At 33.4% G+C, this 25785-nt stretch overlaps 2 protein-coding genes across 4 annotated transcripts; both read left to right on the top strand.

Moving 5' to 3' along the window:
* The first annotated feature begins 6359 nt into the window (after positions 1-6359).
* Positions 6360-6797, top strand: LOC114758348 (uncharacterized). The gene has a single exon (XM_028947400.1). It carries the CDS (start codon positions 6360-6362, stop codon positions 6795-6797), a length of 438 nt encoding a protein of 145 aa, XP_028803233.1.
* An 8262-nt stretch (positions 6798-15059) lies between these two features.
* On the top strand, positions 15060-23721 carry LOC114758337 (uncharacterized). 3 transcript variants are annotated; one of them, XM_028947385.1, is made up of 8 exons: positions 15060-15096; positions 15407-15465; positions 17178-17292; positions 18383-18506; positions 20010-20495; positions 22275-22421; positions 22516-22937; positions 23037-23721. In XM_028947385.1, the coding sequence occupies exons 3-8, from the start codon at positions 17182-17184 to the stop codon at positions 23649-23651; spliced, it is 1905 nt and encodes a 634-aa protein (XP_028803218.1). In that variant the 5' UTR covers positions 15060-15096; positions 15407-15465; positions 17178-17181; the 3' UTR covers positions 23652-23721. The 3 variants fall into 3 exon arrangements, with proteins under 3 accessions (XP_028803218.1, XP_028803219.1, XP_028803217.1); XM_028947386.1 differs by lacking the exon at positions 15060-15096 and having other exon boundaries at positions 15172-15465; positions 22329-22421; XM_028947384.1 differs by lacking the exon at positions 15060-15096 and having other exon boundaries at positions 15172-15465.
* The last annotated feature ends 2064 nt before the right edge of the window (positions 23722-25785 follow it).

Here is a 25785-nt window from a genome sequence, read left to right as displayed (position 1 = left end):
AGAAAAATATTTTGTGGCAACTCGAGGTGGCTCGGTTGTTGGATTAAAAGCTTAATTATAATTCTTAATTCATTGTCTTAACTCCCACATCTTTTAGAGTGATGATTGCCTGCGTTGTTGAATTGGAGGATTGATTATCATCAGTGTTATTTGTGTGTCTCATTTTCATTTCTTTCATCTTCAATTATTTCAATCATCTTTTATATAAAAGAAAATAACAAAAAAAAATATTTTAATTTTAGTTTAATTCAAGGCATTTAGTTAGCAATTCCTCAAAATCAAAATCCTTTTTATAGTTTACGTTATTTGCATTTATTTACTAGGGTTTAATTTCGTTTTCGGCTTCTCAAAGTGAAACGACCCGAGTTTTGCACTATATTGCATTAATTCGATTAATTTTTGGAGTAACCCCAAAGCGACAATTAAGGGAAGTTAACTTCAAGTGGCGCCGTTGCCGGGGAGCCAAGAAATTGGTTCCCTAGTAATTAAGTGTCAAGTAGCCTTGATTGGGGTTCATTTGTTGAGCCTTTTTAGTTTTCATTTTTGTTAGTTTTTGCATTTTCTTTAGTAGTTTGCATTTGTTTCTTTTGATTTTTCATAGCATTTTTTTCTTCTTCTTCCTTTGCATAAAAAAAAATTCAAAAATACAACTAAATATCTTGATTTTTCATTCATTGCATTTTTCATTCTCATACACATACACTTGCATTGCATTGCATTCATCTGTTTTCTTTTGCTTAATTGCTTCTGGTTGATTGATTGTTTATGCCAAGAAAGGGTAGGTCTAAAACCCTAGTTCCTTCCAATCATGAGCTTCAAAGTTCTTTAAGAGAAGTTAGACAAGACCAAAGGGTAGAAAGGACTAGTGAGGTTGAACTAGACAATTTAACTGATCTAGATTTGGTGGTTGACTTAGGTGACATAATGGAAACAGTTAATAATCCTAATGGTAACAACAATGGTAGTAATGAGAGAGGGGGCAATGGACATAATGGGGAGCATGATAGAGTAGGAGAGAATAATGGAGATAACCCTAGAAGAAGAACCATTAGGGAAGCCACTACTTCTGATGCAAATTATGATCCTTTTAATGTTGCATGCCCTAATGTTGATGTTAATTTTGAGACTAAAGGTCCACTGCTTAATTATTTGCCTAAATTTTATGGTTTGACAGGTGATGACCCATACAATCATCTGAAATCTCTCTCTATGGTATGTGCTAGCATGAAGCCTGTTGGGGTTAATCTGGATGAGGTTCTTTGGAAGGTATTCCACTTGTCTCTGGAGGGCAAAGCGCGAGAATGGTACATGAGCTTGCCTAGTTATATGGCAGATGCCTACCATAACTGGAACAACCTCAAAAAAGCATTCTTGGAGAAGTATTTCCCTGCTTCCCGGACTTCCACATTGAGAAAAGAGATCTACTCTGCAAAGCAAGATTATGATGAGTCACTTTATGACTATTGGAACCGTTTTCAGGACTTGCTTTCTAGATGTCCACACCATCAGATTCCAGATGAGCAGTTAGTCTAATACTTTCATGATGGACTTAAGACCCAAGATAAGGGGATGTTGGATGCTGCTTCTGGGGGTTCTCTCATTGATTTAACTGCTGAGGAGGCATGGGAACTTATCAAGAAAATGGCCTTGAACCATCAACAGTACAACATCAGGGAGTCTAAAAATATCAATGCAATGCATGCTAATCCTTCTTCAGTCCACATTCCTCAATTGGACACATTCACTTCTCAAATTGCTGCTTTGACTACACAGTTGAATAAGCTTGCATCTCACACTCCCCCTATTGACACTCGGAATCCTAATTCCATGGAGATGACTGCACCTAGTTGTGAGCATTGTAACTCTGTTATGCACATCTCTGCTGCTTGCCCTCATAGATATGAGGATGTTTCCGCCATGTATCAAGGAAGGGCCAATCAATCTAAGCAATGGAACCCATACTCAAACACATATAATGAAGGATGGAAAGCTCATCCAAATATCTGATGGGGAGGAGGTGACAATAGGCAGGTTCAAGAGGGGTTTCAAGGGAATATGGTTCCTCAAGGGCAATCTTACTATGGAGGGTTACAAGGAGAATCTTCTAGAGCCATGTCTACCCCACAGCAATCACAGTCTAAGGATGATGAGCGGCTCTCTCGAATACTCAAGGGCATTGAGGCAATGACTGAGCACATATCTAAGTTGAAGCTAAATCTGAAGCTAGATTTGCAGCCCTAGAGAATAGGATGGAGCAATGGGAAACTAGAACCTCTAATTTGACTTCTTATGTCACTAAGTTGTCAAATAGTGTGAGTGAACAGTAAGCTAAGGCTAGTGGTTCAATGCCTTCCAACATGGTGATAAATCCTAAATCTTTGAATGCAATTACATTGAGAAGCGGTAAGGAAATTGGTGCTAAGACAGTGTAATTCAAAGATGATGAAGAGGGTGAAGAACCGGTTGACAAAGAGATAGAAGTTGAGTCTCCTCCTTCTAAAACCACTCAAGACATTCCCAAGACTACTCAAGAGACCTCCATTCAATCCAAAGAGCCAATAGAGAAAGGATCACCTCCCAAAGGTGATGAGGTAAACATTTCTGACTTGCCCTTTCCTCATTCATATCTCATGAGTAAGAAAGTTGTTGAAAAGAAAGATAATGATGAGCTTTTTGAAATGTTTAGCAAACTTGAGGTTAATGTGCCATTACTTGATTTGATTAAGAAGATGTCTAAGTGTGCTAAGTTTCTAAAGATCTATGTACAAACAAGAGGAAGTATAGGCATAGTGAGAGAATCCAACTGGGGTCTAGTGTTAGTGCTATCTTCAAGCCACAGCTACCTATTAAGTGTAAAGACCCGGGTTCCTACACTATTCCCTGTACCATAGGCAAAAAAAACATTTCACATGCCTTACTAGACTTAGGTGCAAGCCATAAATGTTATGCCTACCTCTATCTATAAGAGTTTGGGTATTCATGCCTTGAAAGACACTAGTGTTGCGCTAGGTCTAGCTGATAGGACTGTGAGACACCCTAAGGGCTTTCTTGAGGATGTTCTTGTGCAAGTGAAGGGTCTTGTGTTCCTAGCTGACTTTTATGTGCTAGATATGACTGATGAGATTAAAGCCGATAGCACTTTGATTCTAGAAAGACCTTTTCTTAGAACAGCCCAAACCATAATTAATGTGAAAGACGGAGTCATTACCATGGGCTTTGGGGACCAACAGATTACCTTCAACATTTCTGATGCTATGAGTCAAGGTTATGCAAATTGCTCTTACTTGGGTGTTAATTTGATTGATTGTGCTGTTAATGATGTTGATGATTTGCATGAATCTGAGATGCATGAACATGATTGGTATGGTGAGATTGCTGAGCATGATGATGCATTTACTTGTTTATCTACCCCTCATTCTTCTTCTTTTTGCTCATATTATGGTGACGTGGTGTGTGTTAACTGTTTAGAAGTTGATCACCTCCTTCCCATCTCTCATGATTTTAATGCATCATCTTGTCTTAACTGTGATTCTGCCTTGAACATTACACTTGATGATAGCCTTGAGAAAGGCGAGTTTGTTGATTCTGCAGGTACTGATGATAAAGGAGCTGTTACACAAGCTACACCGGTAGCTTCTCCTTTGAGTGGTGCTGGAACATTAGAAGAGGCTAGCAACAAGCTTGCTACTGACTTAGTCACTTCTAATCCCACTCTTTCTTGTGATTTACTTGATGTTTCTATCGATAAAATTGATACCGATCCTTCTTTTTGTAGGTCATCTAAGAATGGCACTGAGTTGGGAAGTGGAGGACATACACATCATGATGAGCTTATATCTCGTTCCCCAAGCCATATGGACATGCCGCTTGCATTGAATGCACTTGACATAAAAGAATTAGTTCCTTCTGTTGTGCAACCTCCTGATTTAGAACTAAAACCCCTTCCCTCTAATTTGAAATATGTCTTTCTTGCTGCTGATTTTAAATTGCTTGTTATTATTTCCAGTTCTTTGAGTAGTTCTGAAGAAGAAAGACTAATTTCTGTATTAAAGAGTCATAAAAGGGCTATAGGATGGTCTTTAGGGGATATTCCGGGGATTAATCCCTCAGTTTGCACACACAGGATCCTTTTGAATGAAGGGTCCAAGCCAGTTAGGCAACCACAGAGGAGACTGAATCCTCTCATTCTGGATGTGGTTAAGAAGGAAGTCTCAAAGTTGTTGAGTGCTGGGATCATCTATCCCACATCAGACAGTGAGTGGGTAAGTCCAGTACAAGTAGTACCAAAGAAGAGCGGTATCACAGTAGTGAGAAATGAAAATGATGAACTGATTCTAACTAGGGTTCAAAATGCTTGGAGAGTGTGTATAGATTATAGGAAGTTGAATGATGCTAAGAGAAAGGATCACTTTCCATTACCTTTTATAGATCAGATGTTGAAAAGAATTTCAGGAATGTCTCACTATTGTTTTCTTGACAGTTTTTCTGGCTATTTTCAGGTGCCTATCGCTCCTAAAGATCAGGACAAGACTACCTTCACATGCCCTTTTGGTCCCTTTGCTTATCGAAGGATGCCATTTGGGTTGTGTAACGCTCCAGGCACCTTTCAAAGCTGCATGATGGCGATATTTAGTGATCTTCTAGAGCAAAACATGGAAGTTTTTATGGATGACTTCACTGTTTATGGTGAGAGTTTTGATGAGTGCTTGAATAGCCTAGAGCAGGCTCTTGAGAGGTGTATCGATAAGAAATTGGTTTTAAACTTTGAAAAGTGTCATTTCATGGTTGATAAAGGGATAGTCTTAGGTCACCTCATCTCCCAAAAGGGGATTGAGGTTGATAGGGCCAAAATTGAAGTTATTTCATCCCTTCCTTATCCTACTTGTTTAAAGGATTTGAGGTCTTTCTTAGGGCATGTAGGTTTCTATCAGCGCTTTATTAAGGATTTTAGTAAAGTTGCTTTGCCTCTTTCTACCTTATTGAAAAATGATACTGAATTTAAATTTGATGATAAGTATAGACATGCTTTTGACACTTTGAAATCTATGCTTGTTTCACTTCCTATTCTCACTGCACCTAACTGGAATTTACATTTTGAGTTGTCTTGTGATGCTTCTAACTTTGCAGTAGGTGCCATGCTCGGACAAAAGGAGGAGAAATAGTCTAGAGTCATAGCATATGCCTCCAAGACGCTTGATTCCGCTCAAGTGAATTATACCACTACAGAGAAGGAATTGTTTGCTATTATTTTTGCTTTGGATAAGTTGGGACAGTATCTAATAAAGTCTCGAGTGGTTGTCTTTACAGATCATGCAGCGGTTCGATACCTATTTAAGAAGCCTCAGTCTAAACCTAGACTGCTGAGATGGGCTTTGCTGCTACAGGAGTTTGATATTAAGATCAGAGATAGAGCTGGAGCGGAGAATCATGTAGTTGACCACCTTAGTCGGTTACCTAAAGGCACACAGGGAGTTGACTCTTCTGATCTTGTTATTGACTCATTTCTTGATTCTGCACTTTTTGCCTTGGCTGTTCATGAGCCTTGGTACTCTAATATAGTTAATTATCTTGTCACTGACCTTATACCTCCTTCTATGTCTAAATTTCATATTGATAAGCTGAAGAGGGAGGCAAAATACTATATCTGGGATGCTCCAATCCTGTGGAAGCAATACAGTGACCAGATCATTAGACGCTGTGTTCCAAATGATGAGATCCACTCTATCCTTACCTTTGCACATTCTTTATCTTGTGGGGGGCATTTTAGTGCTAATAGGACTGCTAGGAGGGTTTTAGAGTGTGGTTTTTATTGGCCTTCTCTATATAAGGATGCTTATTCTTTCTGCAAGTCTTGTGATAAGTGTTAGAGGTTTGAGAGTTTGGGTAGGAAGCATGAGATGCCTCTAAGACCTGTGCATTTTTGTGAAATCTTTGATGTGTGGGGCATGGATTTTATGGGTCCCTTCCCTTCGTCTTTTGGGTTTTCATACATATTACTTGCAGTAGATTATGTGTCTCGATGGGTAGAGGTAGTGCCAACTAGGAAAGATGATGCTTCTACTGTTGCCAAGTTCTTACGTTCTCATATCTTTTACAGGTATGGCATTCCAAGAGCAATCATCAGTGACCAAGGAACACACTTCTGCAACAGGACCATCAAGTCTCTATTGGCTAAACATGGAGTCAATCACAAGTTGGTCACTCCTTATCACCCTCAGATGAATGGGTTAGTTGAAGTCTCTAACCGAGAAGTGAAGCGAATACTTGAGAAGATCGTGAAACCATCACGTAAGGACTAGAGTGAAAGGCTTGAGGAATCTCTTTGGGCTTACAGGACTACCTACAAGACCCCTATAGGCATGTCCCCCTTCCGGTTGCTCTATGGCAAGGCTTACCATCTGCCTATGGAGATCAAGCACAAATCTTATTGGGCAATCAAGGCATGTGATGCAGATCTTGAATCTTCACTTGTCAATCGGAAGATGCAACTGCAGGAACTTGAAGAAATGAGACTTGAGTCCTACGACAATGCCAGAATCTACAAAGACAAGCTGAAAATGATTCATGACAAACAGATTCTGAGGAAGCAGTTTTATGAAGGTGACAAGGTTCTGAAGTTTAAAGCCCGGTTGAAGCTGATGCCCGGGAAGTTTGTCACCAAATGGGAAGGTCCGTTTAGAGTTACTAAAGTATATCCCTTTGGCACGGTAGAGCTCGTAGATGAAGAGACCAGTATAACTTCACAAGTCAATGGCCATCTACTGAAGCACTACCACGAGGATCAAAGACCCCCCTGATCACCCGGTTGTTCCCTTCCACCCTACTCTTTTACTTTCTGTTGTATTGCTGATGATATCTGTTTGCTGAGATAGTTAGGAGTAAGTGTAGGGGAGGGAACTTTTCCAATAGTTGTAGTTGTAGCTGTTTATTTCTGTTTAGTAGTTGTTTGTCTTGTTTCCTCTTGATTCTGCCATCTCTTCTGATCTCTTGATTTATACTTGTCTATTTTCATTTCACATTATCTTAACATTGAGGACAATGTATTGATACGATTTAGGATTAGGTTACCTTCAACACTCATATTTTTTCGGTAACTCTCAGCATTTTAAACTAATTTTTGGTGCATCAAATACCCTAAAATATTTTTTTCAATATCATCCAGTACCCTAAAGTAATTTTTGGTACAATTTTACCATTGAAGTATTTTTCTCAACAACAAGGTACCCTAGGTGCTATCAGAAAAATATTTTAGGGTAATGGATGTATCAAAAATTACTTTTCTTTGCTGAGGAAAAAAAAACTTTAGAGGTGTACTGAAAAAATACTTTAGGGTGCTCTATGGACCAAAAATTTGTTTAGAATATTAAGTACTTATAAAAAAAATATTTTAAGATGCTAGATGTTAGTTACCCATTTATGTATTGTTAAGTGTGTTAACAATTGATTTCAAAGCAAAGTTACGACAATGTACGCACAATGTAAAATGAATAAAATATAGGACCCATTTGCTTCAAACGCACTGCACCCTTGCAATGGTAATCTCTACTCCAGTATCATACAAAACCTATTTGGTTGGGCTTATTAATGGTAGTAAAAATCACAATGGTAATATTAATTGCATTTTCTTTTTTTTGGTAATATCCATTCATAGGGAAGGGGTTATGAATGATTATTGCAGGGCTGCAATTCCTCATAAAATTCCAATTTTATCCTCAATAGCCCATGTTCAACTTCTTGAAGCAGATTCGTACATGTTGCATGCAGAGGGTTGATGGAGAAAAGCAAGGTTAGTAATACTTTTAATACGATGGTCGTGCTTGATGATAGAGGGAAATGATAAATTGATCATTATATGGTTGCGAAGTGGGAGGTCCAACTTTGGATATCAGATTGTTTCCAAGATCTTATTTCTATTTTGAATGTTGGTCTCTTTATGAAACAAGGTCCAGCACTAGCCGTGGCTTTAATTTTCGCCTGTAATTTGACTATTGATTGGTAGTAATAATAATAAAAGTTCCCCGTTGTCGGAAGGAGGTGCCGAAACAGGAGAGGAAGACAGAGAATTTATTTCTTGTGCTTGTGATTGATGGGCATTCTAAACTTTCTATTGTTATTTTTCGTTTGATTAAATATAAAAATAATTTTTTACCCCATCTTTTTAATGATGACCCGTACAATTAATGTGACTGTAACAAACATTGCATTGCATTATCGTATGTAAGGATAGAATCGAACCAAACGGGCCTATAGTTTCATAAAAATTTGATATATGTATATATAAGGATAGAATTGATTTGTAACTCTACCTTATTTTTTAGATCTCATCATCCTCCGTTGCAGGCTTACCTTGTTCAGAAATAATTCTTGCTCATGGAAGGAGCAAATAAATCTTCTCGAAATGTCAATCATCCTATATTACTACCTAGCTTAGCTTATTCTTTTTTTCTAAAGTTAGATTAACTCCTAAAATATGCTCTAGCTAGGGATCTTTATTTTCTTAATGCTTGTCCTTTATTTTCTGACTTTTTCATTTGAACTTACTTTTTGTTTCTCAATACATTTTCATCCTGTATCTCAAAAAGAAAAAACAAAGAATAATACCAACAAACATATTCCGAATTAGGTACCCATAAGCATTCCTTTAACCAATTCATAATCACTCCATTTATTTAGAGATGAAACGAAGGGTTCTTTTAAGGCTCTGCCAAACTCAAAGGGGCCGGTCAAATTATTGGACAAAGGAGCAGTTTAAGGACAAACAGTCATGAGAAGCTATTTTCCCCCCTAAAAAATTTCCCCTTCCGAGGTAAATGACAATGTTTCACTGATTGAAAAGTGAAAAGCGGAGACCTAGTGAAGGGTTTTAACCGCAGCAAATTTTTGTTGCTTTATTTTTCATCTTTTTGTGCCAGAGTGTTAAGCATCTTTGTCCCAAAGGTGGGTACAGTTTGTGAATGAAAGCTTGGAACATATAGGAAGGAATATAGGTTTCATTAATAGTTCCGTTAATTTTTGATAGTGGAAGACGAAGACTTTTGAGGGTGACGACCTATGAATCTAGCCATCCGCTAATTCCCCCTTTCCACTGAATTTGGAAGTACTCGTGGAATGGGGGAGTTTTCCCGGAAACTTCCGGCCTGATTAATAATTTCTAATTAACTAAGTGGACATAGTGGATTTAACAAGACAAGGATGAAAATTCTTTGCAAGAATTTGGTCTATTTTCTCTCACATATTATTCTAACAATCATTCTCACTCTCGGACTAACCTCAGCAACGACCGACCTTGATATTCTCAGAATTTTCTTTTTCATTTTAATAATACCATTTACACTATAAAATGGATTTCATATTTAGGACCGGGGGAGTAATATTGTATAACATATTGCATTTGAATCATTCATTTTTTTATTTAAAGGTGGAGAAGGGATTCTAAGAAGAAAGGAAGAAAAAGGATTATGAGATGTTATTCATATCGTGTCACTTAAAAAAATAACACTTTGGTATGAATAACAGTTGGACATGTAATTCCGAGACAATCGAATTGTTTTTTTATTAAATGACACAATCTATAATAATAAAAAAATAAAAACATTACAATGTTTAATTTAAAATTTTAAAAATTAGGAAAATGATATGAACTGATTCAAATTTTTGCGGTTTTTGTGTATTTTAGCCTCACACTGCATATAATTTTCTAATTAGCTAATGAAATTAAATATAATATTATAACAACTAGTTCGTAAAGGTAACAGATGGGTATGAGGTTTTGCCAATTACAGCTTTTATGTGATTTATCTTGATATATTCAGTCAATTTTGAGACATTAGTTCATTCATTTTTGCGAAGCAGGGTTTTTTTTTTTTTTAAATTCAATCGATAAGCTTGTTTTCGACCCCTTCTTATTCATCTTCCAGGCTAAAGAACTTGGAGATGATGATGGCTTGAGCTTATGTATGCATTTGAAATGGTTAAGGGATTTGTGGAGTAATTTTTTTATTTTTTCCCCTCTCCACTAATCATTTCCAATGTACAATGTTGCATTTATTTAAGTTTTAAACCTTGTTTTCAAATATGATATCCTTTATTGCAATCTCTTTTAGAGAGTAAATGATACGGAGATATATAGATTGGCTTCAACCTTCCACTATACAGCAAATAATTGTTGCTTTATTTTTCGCCTTTCCCCTTGTCATATGGTTAAGCATCATTATTGTAATTAAGTTGTCACATGCGTGGGGACATTTATGATAGAGAGATTGGAAGTGCCAGGGTAGTTGCGTGGATGATGACACTTATTTCTTGAATCTATCTATCTACTCCTTTTTGTTTTTATTATAAAGCAGATTTAACTACATCAAATTCAAAGAGAAATGGTTAAATCATTAGCTTTGCCTGAAATTAAAAAACAAAATCTGAACATATCCATATTTAATTCCATAAATTACATCCAATAAGTCATGTAAATTCCAATTAATGAGATAATATTGGAAACATGAGATCAGTTGGTAATCTATAATATGAAGAGTCTATTTTTTCGGAAGGTATCTTATCATAAGGAGTTTTTTTGTAATTTTTTTTAATAATGTATAGGAGGGAAAGGGATTACTTTTCGATGCACTGGAATTGCAGCGTCGGTGACTTCTAATTAACTGGGTGAACACAGTGGAGTTGGAAAAGATAAAGATGAAGATATTACTCCACAAAAAGGATCTACTTTTGGTCAGCCACGCTTCTTATATATATATATTTTTTTTTGGCATCCTCTCATACATTATTCTAACAGTTATTCTCACTCTCTAACTAGCCACCCTCAAATTTGATCTTTGATAAGTCTTCTCGAGCCTTTCCATTCTTGCTGTCGTGTAGTTAAGACCTAGTTTCCCCGCTAAGCACTGTGATGAGCACCAATCACCCAAACACATCGTTTCAATTAGTAGCAAGCAAGGCTCCATTGTTCTATTCATTCAGTTGTAGTTTTTCAAAAATTGTGATTCCTGACCAGATACGGAATCACGAAATGATTGATGGCAAAAATACTTCTTTTATTTTCATTAGGAAATTATGATTAGAAAAAAATTATATATCAAGAATGAAATCTCAAAGATAATGTAATTAAATAAATAAAATTATTTTCTCAACATTAACCTAATTAAAGAGTCTCTAACACGCTTGGCACCAACTTTTAGAGGAAAAAGAGTTTCTGCGATTGAGGTTGGGGGAAGACATGAAATAAAAAAAGCTTTGAGATTGAAGGTGTCCGAACTAAAAGTACTACAGGAATTTTTGAAAGTTTCTATTCTTTCAACGCAAAGTTTCAGATAGAAGGAGGAGCTTGACATTCTAATCATAGGTTGGTTTTGAATCTGTCTATAATTTCTAGTTGTTTCTTTAATTACATATATAATATTTGTTTGGGTGTAAATAAGGACAGCCACCACCGATGAGGCTCCCAGAAAATTGGTTCTGCGAGAGAAACGGAGTCTAGCCTCATCCATTGTAGTCTTCCCACATTACAGCAAGGATATTTCAGAATTGGATGGTTAGGATTATCATATAACCAATGGCAAAGATTTCTCCATTATTTAGTAAAACGATGCGTTTGAGTGATGAGCGCTTGGTGCTCATCACTATGCTTAGTAGGGAAACTGGGTCCCGTGTAGTTAATGTTTCCATTAAAACATAATTAGAATGAGGGAGGATATAAAAGGGAATGAAAGAGACATAGTAATGATAACTTGTATTTGGAGATTCGAAAATAAAAGGGTATATGATGGTAATAGCTATATAGACAATGAAGACTTTCATTAACATCAATATAAAATATAAAATTTATAATCTATCATATTATTTACGTGCAAGCTTTTGATTTAATAATAGTTTATATTATTTATCACGAAAAAGAAAAATTTATACTATTTGAGATCCTTTTTCTCCCAAATCAAGCACATCATCATTCAACGTCACTTCTAATTTGATCATGACGACTACTCATTTAGTTATGGCTAAATTATACAAAACTTCTATAAAATTTGGGTCAGTTATGTAAAAAAAAAAAATCTAAATTATCAGGTTAAAAGACAATTTTAACTTCGAACTATTTCTTGAAGAGTATTAGTTATCCTAAGCTATTTGTTGGAAGTTGTAATATCACCTCTAGATATTAACAGGCATTAAAATTGACTACCTCAAATTAAATTTAGAGTACTTTTGCCCCTGAAGTATTCATGAAATAAATAGTAACTGGTATCCTAAATTTTGATAATAATATTATCATAGATTGTATCTATCTAACAAACCTTTTTTCCTTTTTAATAGAACATGCACATGATGTTTTGCTATTAACCTTCAGTGCAGGTTGAGAGATTTTTCTTTTAGCAACAAGTGCCTAACGAGCAAGTTAGGATAGGCATATCTGACTTGTGCAAACGTTTCTAATTGATTGTTTCTCTAGCTACGTTAATAGACTTGTTCTTTTACTGATAAATACTGGTTGGCAAAACATGTGATCACCTTAAACAAAACGCAACATGTTTCCACAAAAAGCAATGATATCAACTTCTCGACATTATTAAACTCATGCTAGTTACTCTTCCATGTATACTTCAGAGACAACAATATTCTTTAACCCAACTTAAAGTCAATCTAGAGTCAATGGTTGACATTAATATCTATTAGCTTAAGAGTGACATTGCAGCGATTTTGAAGCCTGAGGGGCAACATTGCTCTAATAATCAATAACTCAAATTAGATCAAAGTTATTGATTGAACCCAGTTCTTATATATTATTTCTTACCATTTTAAGGGTTTATATTAAGTTTCATGGGCTCTTTTACATGCATTTCTATATAATCCAAATTAAGAATGTTTGCATCGAATTAAGCTTAATTTAGGGCTAAATCATCATACTTCATATTTAATTGTATTTAATCAATTTATAGGACAATTGACGCTATGAAACATTGATTTTCATTGTAGGACACAAGAGAAAAGGAGCCAAGGAGTCAAACCAAGGGATTAGACACCATAAAAGACCAAGAAGTGGCTCTTTGTGTAGTTTGCCATGGCAAACCCATCGTATCAGCAGAACAGCATTTTGGGCTTTGGGTTACATTAGATCTGGTGACTCCAATCATAGAAGAGGAAGACTCATTCAAACCCTAACATAGTTCCTTTACTTCCATTCACTTCATCTCTCGTCTCTCCATTTCTTTCTTCCTTTACTTCTATTTCTACCTTCATCTCTCCATTCCCATCCATTTTATTTCATTTCCTGTCCACGGCTGAAGGTTTCATCCCATTTGGTTCTATTTCAGAGGCTATGTGTAGCTAGGATTAAGATGGTGAGAGGCAAGAGTTTCCAAGCTTTAAAGAGGTGTTTAGTTTCAGTCTTTAGTTTTAGCTATGTATTTATGATTTATAGGTCTTGGGAGTTGTATTTCTTAGTTGGACACTTGGATTGTGGCTGAAATCATTGTTTAATGACTTATATTTGTAGTTTAGATTGGTTAATGTTGAATTTTGTGCTTTACTATATGTAGTTACATATGTATTTCATTGTGGCTCTTTTGATTCTCTCGTATCTTGGATGGTTATGTTTGAGCATTGAGTTGATTTAGAGTTGTATTGAACCAATTGTATTAATGATTCTCAAATTGTACATTAGAAGGGCTTAATAATGTTTCATTAATGAGGTTCATGGGTTTAAATATTGGACTCAATGGGTCATGCAGGTTGTTAATTAAGAAAACTAATGATTTTTACAAAACTTCCATTATCTTGAGTAAATTATGATTGCCATCAAATCTATTTTCAAGAGATTTCCTATTATTCATTTCCATTTTATATAAAAATACCAAAAATATCATAGCCTGGGTTTAATTTCATTGCATTCATTTAGTTATAGTTTAAATTACTTTTCCAAACCAAAACCTCATTTTATTGCATTTTATGGCATTTAATTATCTTAGGACATTAATAAAGGCTCCCAAAAGTGAACATGACCCGAGGTTGCATTATATTGCATCTCTTAGTTAAACTATTGATTGAGAACCCTAAGGCGTGGCACCACAAGGTTCTTATCAGTGCTTATCATCAAGTAATTTAAGGGTAAAATTGCCATTTAATCATACAATGCACACTCTATTCTTCTACCTTTGGAATGGGTAGTAAGGTCTCGGCCCCTCTAAAAGGTGGTAGGCTTAGGTCAGGTTTTGATGTCCAATTTCTCTAACTGTTGTGCAAATAAATAAGAATAAGGAGAAATATAAAATCAATTGAATTTCAAATAAGGCACCAATCCCTTCAACCATTGTGCTTTCCCCTAAATACATTTTAACAAAAATAATGGAATAACGAATGAACCAAAAAAATCACAAAGAATTAGGGCAATTGTAACTCTCTCTCTCCCCCCACTAAGACATGCTATTTTTATTTGCATAACATGAGGTCAGATGCATTTGGTTGTAAACAATTGTTAACGATTTAAAATAAAACTCCTTAAAGACTTAAAATAAAACTCCTAATCTAACTCAATATGCCTTGCATGACACTAGGTATGGGACCACCACGGCCTAATCTAATCGCATCTCATCACCTTAAAATCTCAATGCAATTTAAGTTCTGCTATACGGTAATCAGTATGAAATATACACAGTAATATGAGTGGGATAGATCGAAGACACTTACAAATTGCAATTTAACTTATTCAATTAGGTTAAATTATGCATGATTACTTATATATTTACAACTTATCTTTGCTTATAAGATATTATCAAACTTAACAACGACAAGAAATTAAAGATGATTAGTTAATTCATATTGTTGCTTTTTCTTTAAAAAAAAAATAAAAACCTAAGAAAATGGGGCTCATCCATACAGATAAGGCGAGGGAAACCACTGTTTTTGGTCTCCGTGTGCTCGTTATTTAATTATTGGAATTGACTTAATACTCTAGATTGACTAAGAGCCGTCCCGCAGATTCTCTCTCGCCGCTATATATGTGTGCGAGCGCGCGCGCGCGTTCTCCTGTCACACCACGGAAGGACTAAGCAATATCACTCTAAAAGCAAAGAGCATATATAGCCATCCCATAAGGTAAAATAAGGGTCTTCTTTCTCTTTTCATTTACAGATACTTCATCTTCTTCAACAGTAGATGGTAGCCGTATTGCTCATCTGTTTACGAAAGGAATTTCCTTCAATAAATCTCACTTATATGTTTTCGACTTCGTTTCATTCTACTTTAATTTTTCTTCCTCCTGGGCTACCTTTGTGATTTCATCAGGGACGTCGGAGAGTAACTTTAAAGTATGACTCAGATCTTTTAAGTCTCGTTTTCTGTGCATACCGTTCAGGAATAGTAATTTTTTACATTATGTCCCAGAAAACTAACTCTTCGATTCTAGAAACTGGTTCTAGGCAATTGCTGCGAGAGGAAAATTTCCTGTTGCCGTCGAAATTCCAGGTATGGAGGATTATTATTGAAATTACTGAGGAATCTTAGTTCATTTTTGTCAAATTATACAGAGTTTTTAAGTCTGAAGAGATGAAAAACTTTATTTTATATAATAAATATTATTTTTATAGTTTAATCCTAACGATTAAGTTTCTATAATTTCTTACGATTATATTCCCTTGTAAATTTTTTAAAATGAAAACTTTTGGAGGTAAGACTTTTCACTTTTCCAGCCACAAAGATAGAATAACGATCAACCACCGAAATCATTGGTTTGCCGAAGTCCTTAATTATTGGGGCAGAGCCAAACGCAAATCTGCTTCCTCGAACTTGCTTAATTTCACTTAGAGAACCAAAAACCGGACTGGATGATTCAAATTGAAAACCAGTGAATAGGCCTGAAGCCGGATCTAGTCCGTACCTTAAACTGGGAACCGGTTCTAATCAGAGTAAACCAAACCGGTCAAAATCGGTGAAACTCGGTGATGAACTATTTTGAATAACTATGTTATCATTGATTCTATTTTTTTTTTATTTAACTCCTACTATCTTAGTTATTATAAATTTGAATAAATTTTAATGATGATTTTGACATCAATAATTATTAATTTTAGTTACTGAAGAATTGTAAAGATGAACATTTTTAATGTTATTGTATTTTATTATTATTATGATCAAACTATTGTTGTATTTTCTTATTTCTCTTATTAGTGATTATTAATGTTGCTATATTTTATTATTTTTAATTAACTTATATTATTTTAATATGACCGGTTTGATTCTGAGTTATACATCAATCAAGCCCACTAATCCTTGAAAACTACTACCTTGACTGATTTAGTATTTGCCTGGTTTTTTGTTCCTTTATTTTCACCAAACATCCAATACCTTGCTTTCAGTTATTGTTCGTAAAAAACAAAGTAACACACTTATACTTTGTCATGTATAATTAATAATTAATAATTAATCAATATTTATATATAGTTGACCGAAATAATCTACTACCACCTCGTGTACTAAATATAATGTCCCTTTAATTAATTCATAAATTAAAAAAATACTGGTCAAGCTCATTTTTTGTAATTAATATGTTGAGAATTAATTTGTACCACTTTTTCAAAAATACCACTTAATGATTAAAATTTTATGTCTAAAGATTATAAAAACCGTACAATAGGACTATTATAAGAACAAAAAATTTAATATAGGAGACAAGAGGGAATAAGGCCTTATTTTTAGTTCAAAACCAAAACTCTCACATCAACCATATATTTAGGACCAAAGGGAAGATATACGCCTGTATTATCTAGGGAAAATTGCTAAAAAAAAAAATACCACTCAATTGCGAAATCTATCAAAGGTACCTAAAATTTGTTTGAGGACCAGTGCAATCTATCTTCAGTGAGTGCAACTATATTTTAGTTGTATACTAATGTAACTATATTCAATTATGTGCAAAATAGAAAATATTTGTACATAGTTAAAGATGCGATGCGCACAGTTGAAGTAGAGTTCTACCCACTTTAGGTTCTTAGTTCTTAGATACTTTTGGGCAATAATTTTTGTTAGTAGGGATCTTTAAGCAATTTTTTAATTATTTAAGTATATACGTATATATTATTTCACATTTTTGATAAGGAGGAATAAGTGCTTAATTAAAAAAATTGATACGAAATTCACATGCTGACATTGAGCTCATATTATTGCTTATGATTTTGCAGATAAATGGATGCGTCAGTCAGAGATCTAAGGCATACTCGTGAAGGACCTAGTCCCCCCAAGTTACGTAGGGTCAGATCAGCTGAGTTCAAGAGACATTCCCATGACGTTTTACCGGTATGGAGGATTATTATTGAAATTACATTGGGCTCAATTCATTTTTGTCAAATTATAAATATTCGTTTTCTTTTGATATAGCAATCTGGGTGGGCTGGATTTGAGTATTGTCATGTCCAATGGATATCTCTTTCAAAGATATTTTCTACGTTCATACACACTCGAAGACCACATGCTTAAGTGGTCAAACCCTTTCTGCTAAAACCAGAAGCTTATTAGTCAAATTATACAGATTTTAAGTTTAAAGAAATAAAAATTTTATTGTATAAAATAAATATAATTTCTATATTTTAATCTTTATGATTAAGCTTTTAAATTTTCATCTAATTATATCCTTTCGTAGATTTTTGAAAATGGAAACTTTGGAGGAAAGGCTCTTCAACCACAAAGATAAAATAATGATCAACCACAGCAATATAATCATTGCTTTGGTGAAGTCATTAAAATGCAGAGCTGCTTTCTTGTACTAATAATAATTTCCCCGAACATTCAATACCCCTCTTGATTTCATTAATTGTTGGTAAAAAAAAATTCAACAATCATAGTTTGTCATAATTAAAGATTTATGAGTATCTCTGGCGAACGAAAAAGTCATAATTAAACAATTTAATTATTATCATTCATGTATAATATATATGATTGACCGAAAAATCTATCCCTTTAGTCCTAACTATAAGTTCTGTTAACTAATTCGTAAATTTCAAAAAGAAAAGTAGGTAAGTTGATTTTTTCGTAATTAATAAGTTGAGAGTTAATGATTAAAATTTAATGTGTAAGGATAAACCAAACCCAATAAATAAGGCTATTATGGGAATGAAAATTTAATATAGGAGATTAGAGGCATGAGTCCTTATATTTGGCGCAAAACCAAACCTATCAGATTGACTATATATACATTTAGGACCCAAAGGAGCACATATGTGTATGCGTATTATCGAAGTGTATATGTACTGTGTGTGTATGTATTATTATCGCAGTTTTTATCCGCAGGAGTGATACGTGCTTGTTCTTTTTAAAAATAAAATTAATAGAAAATTCACATGCTAACACGAATACAGCGAAGTGTTAATTAGTGTGTATAACTTTGCAGATAATGGATGCATCAGGTGGTGATATAGTGAATCCTCCTGAAGTACGTAGTAACCCCCTATTACGGAAGGTTAAATCAGCTGAGTTTAAGAGACCTTCCCTTGACTTTTTACAGGATGATACACGTAATTAACTGCTCTCTTCATTCTCTCTAATGTCCAATAAAACAGTAATGTGTCCAGTTATTTTTGTGGTTCCTCATGATTTTTCCATAACGCTAAAAAAAAAAAATTGACTAACATATACTTTTAGTCTTTTAACTTCATACAAAATTTTAATTTGGTTCCTTAACTTTAAAAACTATATTCTTGGTCTTTTAATCCTAAAATCATTAACAAAAAATAATAATATTAAGATCATGAATATTGATAAAACATTCTCAAATGCTAGCTAATATATCAAGTTTAATTTTCAAAATAACCATGACTTCTACAAAATAAAAATCATTATTTAAGACTAATGATTTATGATTAAATAACTAAAAATATACTTTCTAAAGTTAAGAGACCAAAATAAAGGGCTAAAAGTATTCTTTAATGAAAAAATCAATTTGATACATATCATCAAATATCCCTTTGATATTAAGATAAATTTTAATTATGTTCCATTTTACGTTTATGTGTTCGTACACATGACAAGAAAATGATATAAAATCAAACATCTCATCTCTACAATCTTAATTTCTTTTCCATATATTTATATTTTCACATATATTTTAACCTTTTTGTTTGGCAGTATTTTAGTTACTAAGCTGCTTCATAAAAATAACTTAGCACTCTATACATTATTTTGTTTTCAGCACTGTGTTGTCCACTTGGTGTATGTTCATTGGAAATTTTGGTGATGAATATTTAATAAACTAGTGACGGAGGGAGGGGGACTGGGCAACTGTTCCCTAATTTTTCAATTTTTTTAATATTATACTTGTTATAAATTTTGTGCACATTAGAATTTATACTATATAGGGTCAAGATCCATCCAACCTCCTTAGATATCTAGTGGTTCATAAAGTACCTTGCTGAAGTGTATTTCCAAATATATCCAGCATCTTAAAGTAATCTGTGGTTCATTTAGCATCCTGCAAAATGTTCATAGTTGTGTCAAATACCCTGATTTAGGGTTTTGGGTATGGTATTCAGGGTGATAAACACACTTGAAAAAATCTAATAGGATGTTAAATGAACTACAAAATATTTAAATGTTGGACACAGAGTAATAGACAAACCACTAAATACTTTAAAGTAGTCGATGCACCTAGTAAAATAATCCAAGTGTTGGATCAATCTTAACCTATTACACACATCCCTTTCTATCTTGACCTCCTCATGCTTAAATTTTGGCTCTCCAGAAAAGACAACCTTTCCCATAAATTGATCACATCCCAAAAAAATCTCTACCTCTAATCCTTAACATAAAACTCAATTGATTAATTTAGAGAGATATAAATGATTTCTCTAAAATACTTATGCGCATCACTGGATTATATATCAATTTATAAGTTAATCAAATTAATTTGAAGAAAAATGATAAATATAAATACTTTAAATTAATTTAATAATTTCTTTAATATCCCCAAATTAGCCAACTGATAGTATGAGAATTTCACAGTGAAATCACTTTTGTTTCAGCGGACGCCAGAATGAGGTACTTCAAGTTATGTGTACCTCTTCACAAGTATGCGTCTGAAGGCAATTGGGAAGAAGCTAAGCCCATATTAGATCACAATAAAATGCTTCTGAGTGCTGCCATAGCAGAAGGATGGGAAACGGTGCTTCACATAGCAGCAGGAGCAGGCCATTTCCACTTTGTGGAGGAGCTTGTGAGCATGATGAATCAGAACAACATAGACTTGGATTTACAAGACTCAATGGGAAACACTGCCTTCACCTTTGCTACTATTGCAGGAAACTTGGAGATTGTTGAGTTCATGTTAAAGAAGAATCCATTCTTACCAAAAAGAAGAAGTCGCACAGGTTTCACTCCTATTCTTTTTGCTGCATTACAAGGAAGAGCTGATCTGACAGCCCATCTATACTCTTCCACTGTCGATGAAACTTTTGAAGAAGGAGAATGGAAGAAGCTATTCCTCACTTGCATCGAGTCTGGTATTTATGGTAAGTGTATGTTGCCTATAAAGTATGAATACCCTTAAAGGAAAATAATTAGCTCAAGTTACTTATACATAGATTATATCAAGTTACATCAACGCCCTGCTACCCGCCATCTTTTGGCACATCATCGCCCTGCCATGTGTCACCACATCATCACCCCCACCACGTCACACCATGTCAGCCCTTAACATTTTCACCTCCTAAATGCACTTGCTAAGATTCAAGCCCTCGAACTCCTTGTTATTGTGTTGAGCCTCCTGCCATGTGAACTGTGATGAAATCACATTATTTATTACAAAATTATATATATATATCTATATGATATTATTTATAATATATATTTGATATAAATATATAAACATGTTAAATTATACATATGTTAACGTATATGTTAATATTAATATATATTTTAAATATTATGTAAATATATATTAATATAATATCTTATAATATATATTGATAAAATATTTGTAATATTCTTCTTAAATAAATTAAAATATTTATATAGTGAATGAAATATAATAAATTCAATAAATATTTTTATTTATATTTAGTTTATAATATTATTTAATATATTAATTAAAAATAAAAATTATTATATAAAAATAAAAAAAAGTCTTTTACAGATTATGTCATGTGATTTTTCATTGCTTGAAAAATTTATTTTTCATCTAAATTAATTATATAATTTTTAAAAAAATTTGTTGTTAAATTTTTACGTATATTTTTAGCTTTTATTATTTTTATTTATTAACTCTTAATTTATTAGAAATTGTAGAATAAATGTATGATTATAGCGATATTTTAAGATGATATTAAATAATTATATAATATCATATAAATATATTTGATATATTTTTAATATATTTCTTACACAAAAATGTGATTATTTCTAATCTACCTATAAGGATATCTTGATTAAGGTGTGCAAGAAAAATATCCTATATGGCTTGAGGATAAATTTATTAAATTTTTATGGGCTTAATTATATGATTTATATCTATTATCCATCTTTTCACCTCCCCAACACACCAAACTAAATATAAATGTCATGTATCTTTTATGCACATCCCCCCTCATCCTACTTCTCTCACTCTACATCATCTCTCTAACAAAAATAATGCACCAACGTCACATTATTTTGTAAACTCTCTTGCTCTAGACACACTGATATATGAAAATACTTTATTTTTTGATAATATATTACATTCATAAACAAAATTATTACAAAAATATGATGTTTAAAAAGACTTTCAGTGGTGACAAAATATAATCGCCGCTGAAACTAGTAAGTTTTGGCAGTGATATCTGCCGTTGCGGCTAAAAGTGAAAACCTTTAGCATGTCGCCACAGAAGCTCAAATCTTTTGATAGTGATACAAAAAGTTGTCAAACATTCGGTTGCGACTTTTTATGTTGCTACAGAAAGTCTGACTTTCCGCAGTGACTCATCGTTAAAAGTCATATTTTTTATAGCGAGTTTTCCAATCACACATAGTCATGTGTTTTTTTTCCCTACCTGGGTTTATTAATAAATTTTATTAAATGCTAATATTTTAAAAATAGAATACATGGTTATTTGTTATTGGAGAACTTGATATAATAAATATAAGGAACATGACCCAAGGATAGTCCTGCACTTAATTACCATATGTGAAGTATAGGTAGGGCACTATTAGGTATTCAGTCTATATTAAATAAAAAAAATCACATTTTTGTAAGCTGTCTGACAGCATCTAATTTTATTTTGCATTTCTTCACTACATCCTCAAAAATTTCATAGGTTTAGCATTGAGAATGTTGAAAGAAAAACCAACACTACTAGCATTTGCAACAGATGAAGACGATATGACAGCTTTACATATCATGGCTCGGGCAGCAGATTTGGGAAGTTATAGGCTAGAACATCAAATTCATCCCACAAGTTCAGGTAAACTAATTAGCTCTGTAACTACTTATTTGGAAGACTGAAAAATTGGTCATTAACACTTGATATATTCAATTCATCAAATTATGTATGCCAGGTATAAAGCACAGTGTTGCCCTTGAACTTGTTCGTCTCTTATGGCAAGAAATTCTCAAGAGTGCAGGCTCAAAGGACAATGTCAAGAAACTCATAAATGAACCATCAAAGCTATTATTTGATGCAGCAAAAGTTGGGAACTTCGACTTTTTGGCCGTACTTATAAAGTCTTACCCTTATTTAATGTGGCAGTTAGACGACAAAAGGCAAACTATAATTCATATTGCTGTTTTGCATCGTCATCTTAAAATCTTCAATCTCATCCATGATATAAGTGGAAGAAAGGATGTCATATTGTCATATAAAGACAAAGATAGTGAAAACAGTATATTACATTTGGCTGCAATGTTAGCACCAGCAAATCGACTTCAATCAGTCTCTGGAGCAGCTTTCCAAATGAAGTTTGAAATATTATGGTTTGAGGTACTTTTTTTATTAGTAATTATGAAATGATTTAGATAATCCCATAAACTAGAATATTTATATGAATTAATTTATGAACAATCCCTTATGATATGGCAGGAGGTGAGGAAGATAGTGTCGCCATCATATATGAAGAAGAAAAATTCAAAAGGTGAAACTCCTCATGAGTTATTCACTGAGGAGCATGCCGCATTACGTAAAGATGCTGAGTTATGGATGAAGGGAACAGCTAACTCATCTATGCTTGTTTCAACTCTTATTGCTACTGGTGTGTTTACTGCGGCATTTAGCATACCAGGTGGTACTAAGGATGATACGGGAGTTCCAAATTATTTGGGGAAACGATCATTTATGATATTTGCAATATCAGATGCCATTGCAATGATCTCGTCTTCGGCTTCCATACTAATCTTCTTATCAATTCTCATATCACGTTATGCAGAGTATGACTTTCATCATTCCCTACCCTCAAAGCTAATATTTGGATTGATAACACTCTTTATCTCCATAACAAGCATGATGATAGCATTTAGTAGTGCTTTCTTCGTGACATATGACCATGGCTTAAAGTGGGTTCCTATCTTCATTTTAGCTCTTTCATTTTTACCGGTGATCATATTTTTACTTTCACAATTTAAACTTTTTTTTGATATCATTTACTCAACATTTTTTTTAAGATATCTGTTCAAGCCAAGCATGCATATGCCTCACTAGTAAAATAGAAGCTATATATTTTAATGTTCTTGTACCTAGTGTATATTTTGCTTATTACTTCAATTTGTAATATATATATATATTTATATATATCAGCCTTACGAATATTTGGCAATATGTAATTGTGCATGTAGAATTTCTAAACAAATGATTTGATATCTATAATCACAGCAAGATAGTTGACACATTGCCACTACCAAAAAAAAAAAACTGTCTTTGTAGTTTTTACTGATAGAACCACTACAAAGTGCATGTAGCAGTTTTAAGCCAAGTCGCTACAAATTTGTAGCTCTTTAATGATGAAGAATTTTGTGTCATCTTTAGTAGCGATTTTTGGCTCTGAAAACCACTAAAAAATTGGCGCTAACTTGGTGCCACATGGCGCCAACTTGAGCCACATTTGTAGTGGTTTGTTTGTAGTGGTTTTGTTGAATAAATATACACGATTGGAAGGCTTTTAAGTAGCCTTTGGGGGGTCAAAAGCACATTTGGTACCTTTTCATATGTTTGGCATCACTTTTGATCAATTTGGCTTTTGGAGCAAAAGCGGCTTAAAAGCATAAGCCAATATGGAGTTGCTTTTGGCTTATTCACTACTGAGAGGAAAAAATTATCATGAAGCAGGAGAAAAGTCTTGAAATGGGTCCTATCTTGCTTTGTTGAAAAATATACAATTACTCCAAAAGATTCAATAATTTGATGTTTATAAGAATATTCAAAGAAAAAATTAAATAATAAAATTGAGGAAAAATTAGGGAAAAGTTCCCATTAGAAATTTAATTGGTGAGACTATGACTCGATAAATTTTGATATACACTAAGTATCGGTATTCTGGAAATTTCATACCCACAAACTTGCTTATTATTTAATAAAAGTTATACTTATTTTAGTAGTTTTACAAACTAAATTTCTTATTCAATTATAACTTAAACAATTTCTACTTTTATAAACTAACTTATTGATAAAAGCTAATCCAAACGTAAATTATATCACTTAATTTAACTTTTACCCAATCTAATTTTTTTTCAAAAGTCAAATTAAAAATAAATTATTTTTTTCTAGTGTTCCTAAAAGATTTGTAAAGATTTGTAAAATTAGTCCTTTGGCATAATTATATTCATCCTCCTTTAGGTTGTAGAAGGCCCACTGGGCCTTTTTGTTTGTTGCAACATCATGCTCAGTTTTTGTTGTAACAGAAATGGCAAGGTCATTTTGATGGGTTAGAGTAAGCATAATGTGATAATTAGGGCAGCCTAATGTCAGGTAGGAACATCTCAAGCCCTGACTAGCGAAAGAATGAAGTATCTTCTCACCCAAACTTTTTTGTAACCAAAAAAAAAAAAACCTGCCTAGCCCCAAAAAGTGTCTTCTTAGCTAATTTTTTAGGATATTGAATACGAATAGAAAAATATTTATAGGTGTATTTTTATTACCATAATTGTATTTAATGTTTCTCTTTATTTCAAATTTTATTTTCTGTATTGTTAATTAAAAAATAATTATATTTTTGCATAATTCCATCAAATCAAAATATTCTCGAAAAGGTTCTACGTGGATCACCATTAGGGACATTTAGGGTAGCATAACGAAAGTATTAGCTAGGACAGAGAATAAATTAGATAAAAGAAAAAAATTATAGGGGTTAAATGTTAACTGACCGCACCCCTTATTTTATATGTTAAATTGTATTTTTATTACCTCAATTGTATTAAGAGTTTCACTTTGTTTCAAATTTTATTTTCTGTATTGTTAATTAAAAAATAATTATATTTTTTCACAATTCCATCAAATTAAAATATTCTCTAAAAAGTTCGACGTGGATCACCATTAAGGGAGCATAACGAAAGTATTAGCTAGGACAGAGAATAAATTAGATAAAAAAATTAAGGGAGAAAAGTAAATTTTTAATCAAGTTAGGAAAGAAAATTAGCACTAAATCGAATTAATGGTTGAAAACAAAATCAAAGCGAAAAATTAAGAAGTGAAAAATCAATAATATACCTTAGCCAATTTGTTTTTGTATATAGAACCCATCTAAAATATAAAATCTCTAAGGTGTGGTTTTTATAAGGGAAAATGTCATTTAACCCCCTCTTAAGCAATCTAATTTCCCATAGCTCCTATAAGATTTTGA

The sequence above is a fragment of the Neltuma alba genome, unplaced genomic scaffold, assembly GCF_004799145.2.
Source record: "Neltuma alba isolate B1F8T4 unplaced genomic scaffold, ASM479914v2 tig00010689_pilon, whole genome shotgun sequence".
In the NCBI taxonomy this organism is placed as follows: Eukaryota; Viridiplantae; Streptophyta; class Magnoliopsida; order Fabales; family Fabaceae; genus Neltuma; species Neltuma alba.
This window is presented reverse-complemented; position numbering and strand designations above follow the sequence as displayed.

What these genes read in the sequence shown, in the direction of transcription:
- LOC114758348 (XM_028947400.1), top strand. Translation starts at nt 6,360, where the DNA reads ATGTCCCCCTTCCGGTTGCTCTATGGCAAGGCTTACCATCTGCCTATG.
- LOC114758337 (XM_028947385.1), top strand. Translation starts at nt 17,182, where the DNA reads ATGGATGCGTCAGTCAGAGATCTAAGGCATACTCGTGAAGGACCTAGT. An exon ending in CTTTTTACAGGATGATACAC is followed by an intron (nt 18,507 to 20,009) that starts GTAATTAACTGC and finishes CTTTTGTTTCAG; the next exon opens with CGGACGCCAGAATGAGGTAC. An exon ending in AATTCATCCCACAAGTTCAG is followed by an intron (nt 22,422 to 22,515) that starts GTAAACTAATTA and finishes TATGTATGCCAG; the next exon opens with GTATAAAGCACAGTGTTGCC.